This window comes from Myotis yumanensis, unplaced genomic scaffold (assembly GCF_028538775.1).
Source record: "Myotis yumanensis isolate MYYU_CA2020_CCGP unplaced genomic scaffold, mMyoYum1.0.hap1 SCAF_2, whole genome shotgun sequence".
Taxonomy (NCBI): Eukaryota; Metazoa; Chordata; class Mammalia; order Chiroptera; family Vespertilionidae; genus Myotis; species Myotis yumanensis.
The window spans coordinates 31009359-31022732 of NW_027223753.1; the positions used below are offsets into that span (position 1 = coordinate 31009359).

The following is a 13374-nucleotide window of genomic DNA, read 5'->3' on the forward strand; positions in this document are numbered from 1 at the left end:
TCTGCCAGCCTGGTCATAGGCAGCCATCTTGTAAGGGTGTGATACTCAATTTGCATATTACCTCTTAATCATATAGGATTGATTTCAGAGAGAAAGGGAGAGGGAGAAACATCAATGATGAGAATCATCGATGGGCTACCCCCTGCACACCCACACTTGGGATGGAGCCTGCAACCCGAGCATGTGCCCTGACTGGGAATTGAACCATGACCTCCTGGTTCATAGGTCAATGCCCAACCACTGAGCCATGTTGGCTGGGCAAGGAACCCACCTCTTTTCTGGATCTCACTCTGTGGAAGAGACAGCTTGTGAGCAGGTGTGCCCAGCAGCCAGAGGGTGGGTGTCAGTTTCACCAACATATTGCAAGGAGCATGAATTCAGTATCGCTAAGTCTTACTTTGAAGGAAAAACCACCCAGGAGCCGGTCTCGGGGCTAGGGAAGCAGGATGACCTGCGGGGACAAAGCAGTCTGCCAGGTCCCTGCTCAGCAGAGGGACGGCTTCCATAAACAACACGCCTACTCGCCCTTCTCAAGCTCGAACAGCGCACATGGCACCCATGCTACTTTGAATTTCTATCTTTCAATGCTGAGAATCTAAATTTGAAGTCTTTGGGGAAGTTCTGGACCCTATTACAAAGAAGGGCTCCTTTCTTTGTTTTTAAACTATCAGGTCATCCACATAAGACTGCTCCCCTGGAGGACAGCCTGGGACGGGCGCTCAGGTGACAGGAGGCACACAGGCATGCCTGGCAGCAGACACTTCCCATGTGCCAGTACATGAAGAGCATGACAAAGCAAGCACGTCTCTTCTTCTGCATTATTTATTTCTTAAGTTAGAGTTTACACCAAGTCCAGCCAGAATATAAGGGGCACACAGCTGTGCCCATTGTTACATCATGTAAAGAAAATAGATTTTCATATTGCCTTTCAACTGCAGTAACACCATCCCGGAAGGAAGAAGTCCCTCGAGCAAAGCTGTTGATATGTGAGAGGGTCTTAGAGGCTCTGTTCTTTTTTGAGCGACCCCTTGATGCAAGGAGCGCTTCCCAGCCCCAGGAGACGCCCAGCCAGAGGACAGGGATTCTCAAATCACGCTGCAGAGAGACACAGACTTCCTGCCGTTCATGTGACATCAAACTGACTGTCCCTTGGACAGCGAGTCCCAGCCACAGTTGGCACTGAGAGTCCCCAGGTGGGGCAGTGCCAAGGCTTCGTTTCTGGTTTCACTGCTCTTGGCAGCACCCGTAGGTCACCAGCACCAAGGGTGTAAGCATTAGCTAAAGTTACCCTCTGGGCGCACCAAGGGCATGCGGCACTCTTGAGAATGGTCTAGGCCTCCCTGGGGAAGCGAGAGGCCACACACTCAAATCCACAGCGACTCAGGTGGCTGCAGAAACAGGCGCTTGGCGGGCACTCCAGCTGCCCTGTCACCGCTCCTGCCCGGATGTCCCGCCTCCCGTCTGAGGCTGGGGCTGAAAAGGGGAGTGTCAACACCAGGCAGCCACCGTGCAGGAGCCGATACACATGATGGGACATGCAGGTCACAGTCTTCCCAATACCCTTCCCCATAATAAAATATTCTTAATAAAAACATAATTTAAAGGAAGTGTCAAAAGCCGAGTGTAAAATCAAGCTGTAAACTCCCGAAGTCTGAAGGCTCTCTTGAAGAATCACCCCTGCTTAAAACAAACAAACAAAAGACAATTAGCAATTACATGACGTATGCATTGTTAAAGTAGAAAAGTCAGAATTTGGAGTCAGCTGCTATGGTCAACTATGTCTGTTTTTCATGGAAGTCAGTGGTAGGAGCCTGACATGAATAATTACCAGCTAAGTGTATCATTCCTATAGAACCACACGTTTTCAAGATCTTAGAGGGACCTCTACATCTGCCCCAATACAAGCACTCTTCAGAGCATCCAGCCGTTAAGAGTGCCACGGACTGAGCTCTCCAGTGAGGGAGCAGTTAGAATGCCAGGTAACTGACCAAATATCTACCCCTTCCTGTTCCAGTCTCCTTTCTCCTGGGGCAGTTTTTAGCCTGTCAGCCTCAGCACACTGTCCGCCGGAGAGCACCGGCCAGGCCATCTGGGCTACACGCTCACCTGCAGAGAAAGCAACCACCGCCTCCCCCCAGCACGAGCCTACTTCTCTCCCGGCCCACCTCATTCAGGTGGCTAATCAGCCAAGGCAGACGGCAACAGCCGTGTGCCCCCTCGACCAGGTCTGCGCAGTGCAGGGGCCCACTGCTACTGAGGGCAAGGGTGCAGGAGCTCAGCTGCTCATCTTATCTGTGATGGGAACCCCTGCCGCATGGGACCAGGCCACATCCCTGTTCTCCTTTAGACCCCGGATTCCTGCCTGACACCCTAACCCCCTCTGGTACCGTCAGCAGCAGCCTGTATTTGCTGACAGTTTGCTCAGTCATCTTAGCAGGACTTCATACACTTCATGGCAGTGCCCACATCTACGATACTTTATATAATTACAAGTCCTGTCACTACAAAGACAAACATTCAAAGTTCGCTCAATAATTATTTGGATTTTAAGGGATCTCCAGAATAAGCAGCAATCAACATAAAGGTATCACATGTATCAATATTATAGCATTTCCTCATGAAGGCATGAGGCTCTGCAAAAATGACAATTACCATGTTGTCACATCATCTGTCACCTCCGTCAAGATCTCCAAGTTTATGGAAACATGAAATATCGAAGGCTAAGAATCCTGTCCTCCCAGATTTAGTCAGATTAGCACCTGACGGTAGCAATCCATAAGGAGACAACTGCTCAGTGACTGGTGTCCCCCACTGGAGTCCCCAGAGCAGGTGTGTAACTGCACGTACTGGGGCAGAGCAGTACTTGGAGGGGTCTCACCCACTTGATGCCCACACTGACCGTACCATTTTCATTCTCTGGCAGATAAAAATTTTAACACTAAACTCATGATATTCTAATAATTCTAATGTAATCACCATTACAAAAACAAACAATAAAAACCTAAAGCTTAAAAATAGCACATACATTACCATCAGTCATGATTTATGGATGGAAACTTCAATTCAGTGATCTCAGAGTCAGGGGAGCTGCTTCCGCTTCTGTCACTGTAGGTGTCCCTGTAGAATTCAGACGGTTTACTCATCATCTCCCGCCAAAAACTCACCTCACTTCCCTGCTTCTGTAAGCACGGTGCCCATAGGACACTCCAGAAGGACTCTACTGCATCACGTATTCAGCTGCAGAGCTTCTAGTTACAAAGGTACACATTTGAACTCTGCTGCAGTCACGATACCGTAGGCCCCAACCCAGGGTGACCAATTGGTTCTGGATTAAGGTGCACAGTGGCCAACAACTACAGCCGACACCCGGGGGAAAATGACAGTTCCCCTTGGACCACAGGGTCCTACTTGGAACTGGAATCCTGGAACCCTGATGCTACAGGTGGGGGACTCGGCAGTGCTGGGGTAGGTCATGGGCGGCACACAGGCAGCCTGAGAAAACCCAGGGACGACAGGTCACCGCAGGTCCCTGTGAGAAGGAGCCCCCAGCCCGGCTCCTGGGCTCGGCTTATCACCAGGGGGTGATGCTGCTGCGTGGAACCACGACCACTGAAGGCCGAGGAAGGTGACCCGACCTGGGCGAGAGCCTGCAGCCCTTCTGGAGGTAATGCGGGAGCCGCCCCACGGAGGCCAGGAGGAGGCCAAAGTACGGCGGGGATGGCTTGATGGGTCTGGACAGGAACTCAGGGTGGTACTGAACGCCAACAAAAAAGGGATGATCTGAAACAGAAACATGCAAGAAACAGCTTCATCATGCATGTGCACATCACATGTATTAGAGACAAAATCTTGTTAAATGTTTCACATTTGCACAGACCCTACAATTATTTGAAACAGTGTCTTGACTGGAACCCGGGTTAAAGTACCCACAAGTCATGGGAGCAGATGCCGTCTCCCCTGCCCGTGTCAGCCTCCTGGCTGAAGGCACCTCCTCTCCGGGGCCTGTCCCTGGCTCCCCAGATGTCTGAAGGGTTGAGTCACAGGTCACATTAGATCAGAGGGGGCCCAAGGACAGAGTTCAAGCTCCTATCCGGGAGAAGGAGGCACCGAGGCCAGAGCTGGAATGGCTGCCTGCAGGAGGCCCTGGCACAGAGCCGTCCGTGGGCCCTGTGTCCCTGGGCTCCAGGCACCTCCGTTGCCAAGACCCCCCACCTCCCAAGACAGTGCTGCTTCCTAATTCTGTTAGGTCAAGGGCAGCAACTAACACGTTTGTGTTTCCCCACGTGCCAAGAAAACCGTACTATGTTTTCCATTAAATACAACACCCCAAGTAATCACCTTCCAACTCCACAATTTCCATTCTCTCTCCTCCAACATCTTGGCCAACAAACTTTAAGCCTTGCTCCTCCAAACACTTTTTCAAGACTGGATTCACCTGTTGAAGAATGAAGACTAATTTCTCAGCTTACTGTCTCCAAAGCAACAGAAAGGAGAAAAATTTAAAAGTCACAAAACTCAATTCCTCACCTCAAATCTGTGGCGGTGCCTCTCTTCCAAGTAATCTGAATCTCCGTAGAGTTTCCCTGGCAAAAAAACAAACAAACAAATAACCAAAACCAAAACCATGCGGATGTAGAGAATTCTGATTTCACACACACACACAAAATCTATTCACAACCACATCCTGCTTTCCACTTTTATCATCCACGCCTTTTATCACCTGGGCCTTTTGAAGATTATTTCTGATTCCCCTGCCACCTAAGCCACCCGCTCGCAGCAGCAATTTAGGCTGAGTTTGGGCTCTGACATTCTGACCACATGGAGACAAACTGCAACAGAAACAGACTTCACCACCACCCTCCCACCTGAGCAAACTACCTTGGAAGACGAATCAGGAGGCCCCAAACATCCGAAGCCCTGAGAGATGTCTGAGGAGCTACACAGGTGACCGTGGGGCCAGCACTGTGAGGTTAACTCACAGCTGTCAGAGCTCCTCAGCCCGGCTGGCTCCCCGGGAACAAGCGCTGCACCTGCAAGTGCCGCTTTACAAACCCACGCGGGCTGCCAGGTGGAGCCCCGAGTCCCAGCACGTTAGAGAGGGGGGACTGAAGGGTCGCCTACTCAGGTGACTCAAACTCTGCGCTGCTGAATCCCCAGACACACAGAGCTGCCTCTGCTAATATGTGCAGGCAGACTGCCCCAGTGGGCAGGAAAATGACATCTTCACTGTCTTAACACTTGGAGTGCGGGTGAATTTCCCGCCAAAATATAAGATGGCTCTGTCTTTTGGTTTTGTTCCATCCACCAAAAGGGTGGATTACAAACAAATATTTGGTAATACGCAGTTACAATCGGCCCGAGTTTACACGTTTCCCGCACTCCACCGCAAATCTATATGAACCGAGTTAAAGACGGCTCCCGCGGAGTACGCGCAATTCACGCGAGCCGACTTAACTCGTTTCCCACACTCCAAGTGTTAAATATTTTCCTCCCCAAATTTTCCCTAAATCTTTAGCACCTGCTAGTACTTTTAAAATTAAATCTATTTATATTGAACTTTATGAAACCGCCATTTTTGTGGGACAATTCCACATGGTTCAACCTCACAATATAGGAAAGGAAGAGGTTACAGTGGATTTCACCTAACTGCCTCATTCTGGTGACTGGTCCACACCCAAGACCCCCCTGGTCCTGGCTGCACTGCCTGTGACCTTCCTAAGACCCACACCGTGGCTCTGCCTGCTTCAGTGCATCCTAGAAGTGCATGACTGGGAAAGGAAAGGAACTTCTAAAGCAAGAACAGAATCAAAAGCGCCAGAGCCCAGCACCCCCCCGCCCCCCTCCCCAAGACACACGTCCTGCAGGTGCCGAGCCGAAGGCCGCCAGTGGGGCAGCGCTTACTCATGACGGAGTTCTTGGTCTGAAACAGGGTTCTCCTCTTGCCCAGCCGCATGGTGCCGCCCATCTGCCCAGGATTGTGCTCTGGCATGTCTATGACCTGGAGGATGAAAAACAAGCACGCTCTCCAAACTCTGCTTCCGTTAGACAGACCGCCGCACTGAGTGACATGAGCCTGGAGGCTCCGACTCCCCAGCCGTTCCTGCTAAGAGACGTTTGTCACAGGGAGAAACGCCCCCAGGAATCATTCTAACCTTCACTGGGTGTGGGCTGAATCTTCCCACTGCCCTCATGAGCCATTCCCGCGCCCAGCACTGTGGACCCAAGTGCTGCTGGGCTGCAGCAGGTCTCACGAGGACTAACAGCCCAAGTACACCAGGCAGGGATGCTATCACACGCTCCCTCCTGCTCCACGAGACCGCTGAGCTGTCAGAGGCAAGGGTGCTCGTCTAGGGTTCACCAAGCCCCGACAGCTTAGTGAGCGCCTGCAGAACAGAGCGGCGAGGGCCCCAGACCTGACAGTCAGTCCACCGCTCAGTCCCGTGCTCCTCTGTCCACCGACTGACCTCTCTGTGCCCTGCTCCTCCTCCACCCCCACATTTCAAAACCTTTGTTTTTCTCCTCCTGAGGTCTTAGTGTTAGCAAAGTTCAAGTTCAGGTCAACAAGCATACAGGGATGCCGTGGAAGTGCCTTGAGATCAAGAGCTTTGCAGGCCTGCGCCTGGGGCTAGGGATTCAGACCAGTAAGGCACTGTCCCTCGCCCCGGAGCCACGCTCCTCTGGAAGGAGATGTCACACGAGTATGCATCTCAAAGGGCTCTGGTCACCATTACACAAATCAGTACTGTATTCCAGTTCTTTAATGATATTCCCAGGGTTGTTGGGAATTAAGTGAATCAATCAATATACAGGGGTGGGCAAAAATGGGTTTACAGTTGTATGTGAAGTTTATTTTTATATTATTACTCTTGTATTACAGATTTTTCCACACGAGCAACTGTAAACTTACTTTTGTCCACCCCTGTATGAAGCAGTGAACAATGCCTAGCACAATAATAAGTGCCCTAAGTGTTTCATATCAGTATTGTTATTTTTTAAAAAATATATTTTATTGATTTTTTACAGAGAGGAAGGGAGAGGGATAGAGAATTAGAAACACCGATGAGAGAGAAACATCGACCAGCTGCCTACTGCACACCCCCCACTGGGGATGTGCCCGCAACCAAGGTACATGCCCTTGACTGGAATTGAACCCGGGACCCTTCAGTCTGCAGGCCGGCGCTCTAGCCACTGAGCCAAACCAATCAGGGCTCATATCAGTATTATTATAAAGCCCTCCTGGGAGCTAAGGGGAGTGGGGATGGAGAATTAATCAGGACCCCCGCCCCCCCCTAATTGGCTAGGGTGGTCCCTATCCTTAAAACTTTTTGTGGCAAAATGGAAGAGCAGTGAGAAATCACACAATGAAAAAGAAACTCCTTCCTATCCAGTGGATCTGAAAGGCAGGACCTTAGGGACTTTGGGATGGACCTAAGTGGTCTCATTTCCTGTCTCTAAACATCATCTTCCATCAGTGTCCCTTCCACACCATGTAGGCCCTGGTGAGACGCAAACACTGGACTTACCACAGGATGACTGGTATTGGGGTTGAACTCTGTAGAATTGGCATCTGAAAAATAAAAAACATTTGTGTTATGAAAATAATTACAAGCAAATCTGATTGTTTAAAAGTTTGATTCCTAAGCTCTGAATCACAATTTCCCTCTTCAGTTTAAAGTCATTCAGTGATTAGAACAATAACTAGGGACAGCATTTCAAAGTTATAAAATAAACACACAAATGCATTTTTTGCATTACATCTGTAACCCTCTGGAGGAGGTCAAAGCTGTACAAAATGGGGACATGGAAACCAATGACATAAATAATCTTTATTTAGATAACACATCCTTATGAGGTTCGTATACTATAATCTCAACTTTTTTTTTCACTTTTTGTTTCAGACTGTCTCTTTCTAAGATGGGCAAGTACTATCTCTTTCGTGCTCAGCATCTTATACCAGGCCCTACTCAACTGCCTCACTCAATAGCTAAATCAGAAATTACCTGATTTCAAAACCCAAGTAACATTTCTATCCTTTACTGAACTTACCATCTAACCATAAGCAAAACCACTAAAGACTAAAAGGAAACGCACTGAGCTCCAGGTTCTGTGTGTCTGTTCGTTCTATTGAATATGCAGGGCATCTCCCCCTGCTGTGCCCAAACCAAGGCCAGGACTCAATTGAAGGACAGCTCCTCACCAGGTCACTCACCCACCTGGGAAGCCCAGTGGTGGCAGGAGGGTCGACGGTGCCCAGAGGGCAAGCTCTAGGGCGGTGGGGAGTAAGACAGTGCCCGCCAGCTCAGAAGCCAGAACCTAAGGGCACGCTCCCAACAAAAATGAGCCACCATCCCCTTAGCTCAGAAGAAATGTGAACTGAGATCAGCCTGCTAACAGCGAGCTGGCCACAGGAGAACCACAAGTACTTTGTAAAGCCAGACCACTTGTTCATTCCTTCACGTTGCTTTATTTTTCTTAGAACTCATAAAGTCTTTCTGAAAACCTAGTATCTGTCAGCTGGGGTGTGGCAGACTCTCCCAAGGGTGGCCCCAATGAACCACACCCCCAGTATTCACATCGCGAGGTTGTTCTCCTCCACCCCCTGCACCTCTCAAAGACTCTGGGCTTGGCCACAGACATCAGCAAGCTTGACAGGGGCTTGCACAGTCGGCTTGTCATTGTGGAAGCCAGTCTGTCTCCATGCCGTGAGGAAGCTCGGCTTGAATTAGTGACTGATAAGCTGCCGCGGGGAGAGATCTTTGCGATGACCCTGCTGGGCAGAGCTGAGGGCAGGGCAGGGCAGGGTGATCTCAGCCACGCTGCACGGAGAGGAAAGCAGTCACCTCACACAATACTGGGAAATAAACCACTGTGTTGGAAGCCACCAGTTTGGGGATGGTCTGGACACGGTGATACCCTTAGCCAGGCACAGAGGTGACATGATTATTTCCCATTTGCCAGGCCCTGTGCTGGGACTATTTACGTATAACTTCATTTACTAGTTACAGCCATGTGAAGTGGATATCATTATTAACCCATTTTATAGTAGTAACAGAGGCCCCAAAAGGCTAAGGAATGTGCCTAGAATCACCCATAATAAATGATAAAGTCAGGTGGAGCCCTGGTCTAACCAGCTCAAGTTCATAAAAACTGCACAGCCTCACACAGGCCAGAGTTCTCTCACTGGACACTAGGTCAGGGCGATGGCCATGGTGATAAAGTGTGAGGATCTCCAGAACAGGAAGTGCTGGGACAGAGAGCTTGCTCAGCTGGGCTCCCTCCTTCCTGGGGTTTCGCTTGGAGGAGGCCCTGCTTTCCCTCAATAAACGTCCCCGTTCATGCACCCCAAGAGGTACTGAGAGCCCGGGCGGGCCTGTCCTTCTCCACGGCTCCCAGTGACCCAATAGGCACCAGGCTTTGTGCCCTCCAGGGATGTAAAAAGCTTTTAAGCAGACACTTACCTTGCCATCCCAGCACATTTCTTGAAAATTCAACCACTGCCAACTGCATTCCTAAGCACACGCCTTGCAGGTGGGAGAGAAACAGGAATGAAGCTCCATGGAAAAGGTGACATTCCCACATTTCCCACAGCCTGCCTGGGGCTGTGTCCTGCTTGTACCCAGCATTCCAACCACAAACTCTCTGAACTTCCTGCTATGAGCAAGCCCCCTTGCTATGCTGTATCTGCATCGGATTCTAAAAACTGGACCTGAGTGTATGTAAAGACTCCAGGTTTCAGAAGTTATTCAATTCCAATATTCTATTCAGTACTTTGAAAAGTCAAGTTTTCCTCCCCCCTTTTACTCAGTTCCCACTTATAATTGGTCAAGTTGAAAATTCCTGAAATTTACAGCAGAGGAAGCATCCCAGATCACTTCGCTTACTTAGTCAACTGGTGCCTCAAGTGAGGATGGAACATAGTTCCCCAAGTCCTGCCTAAAGCCAAGGTCAGTAAATAAACAAGATTTCCTAACTGACACTTCATTCTTTGAAAGTTCCGTGACATCTACATGCAACTCACAAGTTTAACTTCTCATTTTAAAGGAGGGTTTGAATTTCTCCCACACAGAACCAAAGAGGCTTGGACTTGAGTTGCTAACTGGAAAGACGGCACCTGTGTTTGGGTCTGGAGATCCCGTTTCACTCACAGGCTACAGGCACCTTTCTTGTGCTCTTTTCTACTTCTTACCCAGAAAAGGCTTCTTCTGCTTCCGAGCCCAGGAGATAGCTTGGATTTTCCCTTCCGTCCCTCGAATACCAAATCCCCCTGGAACCAGCACTCCGCTGTTCAAGAGAAGAGAGCACAGCACGGTGACCCCTCCCACCAGTCCAGCTTGCAGTGACCACCCACGGGCCAGTTCCAAGACCCAGAAGCCATGAAGTTACCCATACACTTTGCTACTGGGCTATGTCTGTGATTTCAGGCTGCCAACGAGCTGAATGGAAACCCTAAGAACTTAGAAAACACACACAAAACCACGGACTTTTCTCAGTGACGGTACTAAGTGCCAACAAGTAAAAAAAGATGGCAGACGAAGTTGTAATACTGCTACCACACAGTATTTGTCCCAGGCACAGCCTCTTTCCTGATTTTTAATCTGTATTCATATAAACGCATTCCCCCCCCCTCTGGGCTCACTGTGCTCCCCAAGTAGGAAGGGACCTTTCCCGGTCAGCCTGAGTGCCACACTGACCTGGGGTCTCAGCCACAGCTACATGGCCCCGTAACACTCAATTCTGCTGGTGAACTAGAAAGTCTTGCTCATGTTTTATGATTATAAATAGCAGCTGCTGAAAACAAACTACTTATAAGACTCTACCAACAGATACTAATCATATCTTCTGGATGAAAATCTTCAAGTTAAGCTTCACCAACAGATGCAATAAAACTAGAACAAGTTCTCTTCAGCTCCAACGACACGGAGGAGCTGTATTTTGGTAAGGTTTACATCATCCGGTATGCAGTCTCTTCAACAGACATTTAAACAAGCAGATTGACCACCAGCACATGAAAGCACAGCACTTTGCCCACGGACGCAACCCAAGGCCCCTGAAAGCCAAGGGCAGAGCTACTCACTGAGCGCTGCAGAGCTTCTGCCAGGCCTCGTGGTAGCGCACAGGCTCCTCCTGCAAGGTGCTCGGCTCCAAGTCCGTGGAATCGATGTACTGGGCGCGGTCAGACAGGAGAAAAGAAGCAGGCTCATGATGCCAGAGCCGTGAACTGATCTTTCATAATTTCTGAACAGTTTTATCAATGCCCCATCTTTCTCAATTTTAAAGTAGTTTAAAAATGACACTTTACTTTCAAATCCTCCCAATCACACCTGAGAGACCTCCCTGACTTTCTAGTCACCTTTCACCTCCACCATCTAACACAGGAGAGGCACAGACCAGCTCCACGTGGACAGAACAAATGAGTGATGCAAAGAACTAGCAAATGTAAGTCAGGCAGTGTAATGAAATCCCATAATTCTGTAAGAACATGGAATAGGTCGTTCTACAGGAATCTGTTCACCAGCACAAAGCAAACTATCACCCTGGGAAACACCTGGAGAAACAGGCAAAGCCCCGTGTCGCTGGTGAGGACACCTGCTCCAGCTGGGGAAAACGTATAAAAGGGACAGGTGCAAGGTTTTCCCAAAGAGCTAACAAACAGTACTTCCTCTATGCCAGGCACAGTACTAAGCACTTTATATGAACTCATTTAATTCTTATAATAGTCCTATGAGGAAGGTACTAAGGCACAAAGGAGAGGAAACTGAGGCACAAAGAGGGTTAAGTAACTTGCCTGGAGTCACACATCTTGTAAGCGAGGGAGGCAGAATCTGAGCCCTGGCTGTGTGGCTCTGGAATCCATGGACCCCGACACTCTACCACCTCAAGGAGACAGGCAGTGGCCATGCCTGACAGTCCACCGCTCGGCTTCTGCCCACCATGTCACAGAGCAGAGCAGAGCAGAGCAGGTAACTACTATTTACTGGGTGCTGCCCCCGTTCCAAGCACTGACTCAGTGACTAGACACATATTTTGGAGAAACCTCCCAGCTCTATGTGGTGGATATCAGCATTCCCACTTCACAGACGGGGTAACTGGTACCAGCAATTGTGCAAAGTGCCTCTGGCCAGCAGGGCTCCCCCACCCGCTTGGGGCAATTTTACTTGGTTGCTTGATATTCAGATCCAAGCATTCACTGTCTCTCAGCTTCTACTCTGACCACTTCTCCCTTCATTATTTCCTGAAAATGCTCTACTGTTCTCTCAAAGCCAGGGGCCCACCATAAATCTTTTTAATCCTAAAAATAAATTCTGAGCTTCAAAAATATAAAGCAGATACACAGCATTTATGGCCTGCAGACAGCCTCCCTGGTCATGCCTTGCTGCAGTGCCACCCTCCTCACCTTGATGTCCAACTTGTGGTTGATGGCCAGTGCGGAATGCTCCAGGGCTTTAATGACAGAGGCGTAGGAGTCTGAGAACTTAGTGTACTTGCCCACAAGGGCAATAGAGCAGGTCTCCAGCAAGCGGTCGTATCTATCAATCAGAGGTCAAGAAACCACAGAATATTTAGAATGTACATATGACCACGAGACCTAAATTCCTTTTGAAAGAGAAGAAAAACAAGTCTGGGAAGAACTTACTGGCAGCAGCTATTACCTGAGTCCTATGTACCCAGCAGTAAAGAGCAAATAACTTTCAGATCAATGTGGCTGGCTTTTTAAGAACATGGGATTTTAGAAGCCGTTACAAAGAGATGGCTTCAAAATCTCACACACATTGTTTTACAAAAAATTAAAATCCCAAAGGACAAAAAAAAGGACCAACACTTCACAAGGGTTAATGTGTGATGAAGGGTAGAGTCAAATATATTATAGGACACCCACACAATAGTCCATATTCATTACATGATAAAGTGTAATCAGCAACAGAGCAAAAGTATTTATAATATTTTATAAAAAAAGTCCTAAAACTGTGCGCCATTTTTGTAGCTACAAAGACTGAAAGGGAAAATGTCAAAATGAAAATATCACCGCAGTGGGATGAGTGGCTCCCCTCCCACGTGCTTACTACACCCAGTGCTCTGGGCGGGGCGTGAGATGTGAGCACCACACCGCCTCGGGAGGAGTGGGGAGTTTTCAACGTGGTAGCAGGAGAAGACTGACTTCCCTGCTGATCCTCTTCTGGTGTAGGGTGAGTGACATGTTCCCAAGCCCAGCTCAGGTATCTGGGATGCTACCCAGGAGTGTTCCAGCCTCGCCAGTCATCGGTGTGGGCCTTGGGTACTAACCCACTGCCACCAGGTCCCTGTTGAGTTTCTAGTCGACCAGAGACAAGGGTGTCAGTGTGTAATCTGAACTCACTTGTGACCTGGGACCTAGGC

General features: G+C 49.1%; 1 protein-coding gene across 4 annotated transcripts in view; it reads right to left on the reverse strand.

Moving 5' to 3' along the window:
* Positions 1–811: 811 nt before the first annotated feature.
* CTPS1 (CTP synthase 1) overlaps positions 812–13374 on the reverse strand; it is a 35010-nt gene continuing 22447 nt past the window's right edge. For 2 of the 4 annotated variants that reach the window (XM_070404995.1, XM_070404998.1), the window contains exons 9-19: positions 12395–12527; positions 11075–11163; positions 10187–10281; positions 9459–9521; positions 7524–7567; positions 5902–5998; positions 4528–4583; positions 4339–4435; positions 3636–3780; positions 3031–3117; positions 812–1677 (exon numbers count right to left, since the gene is read on the reverse strand). In XM_070404995.1, coding sequence (XP_070261096.1) covers positions 3033–3117; positions 3636–3780; positions 4339–4435; positions 4528–4583; positions 5902–5998; positions 7524–7567; positions 9459–9521; positions 10187–10281; positions 11075–11163; positions 12395–12527 — 904 coding nt within the window. In that variant the 3' untranslated portion in view covers positions 812–1677; positions 3031–3032. Of the gene's footprint in view, positions 1681–3025; positions 3118–3635; positions 3781–4338; positions 4436–4527; positions 4584–5901; positions 5999–7523; positions 7568–9458; positions 9522–10186; positions 10282–11074; positions 11164–12394; positions 12528–13374 lie in introns of all 4 variants that reach the window. The other 2 variants (XM_070404997.1, XM_070404996.1) reach the window with 2 other exon arrangements.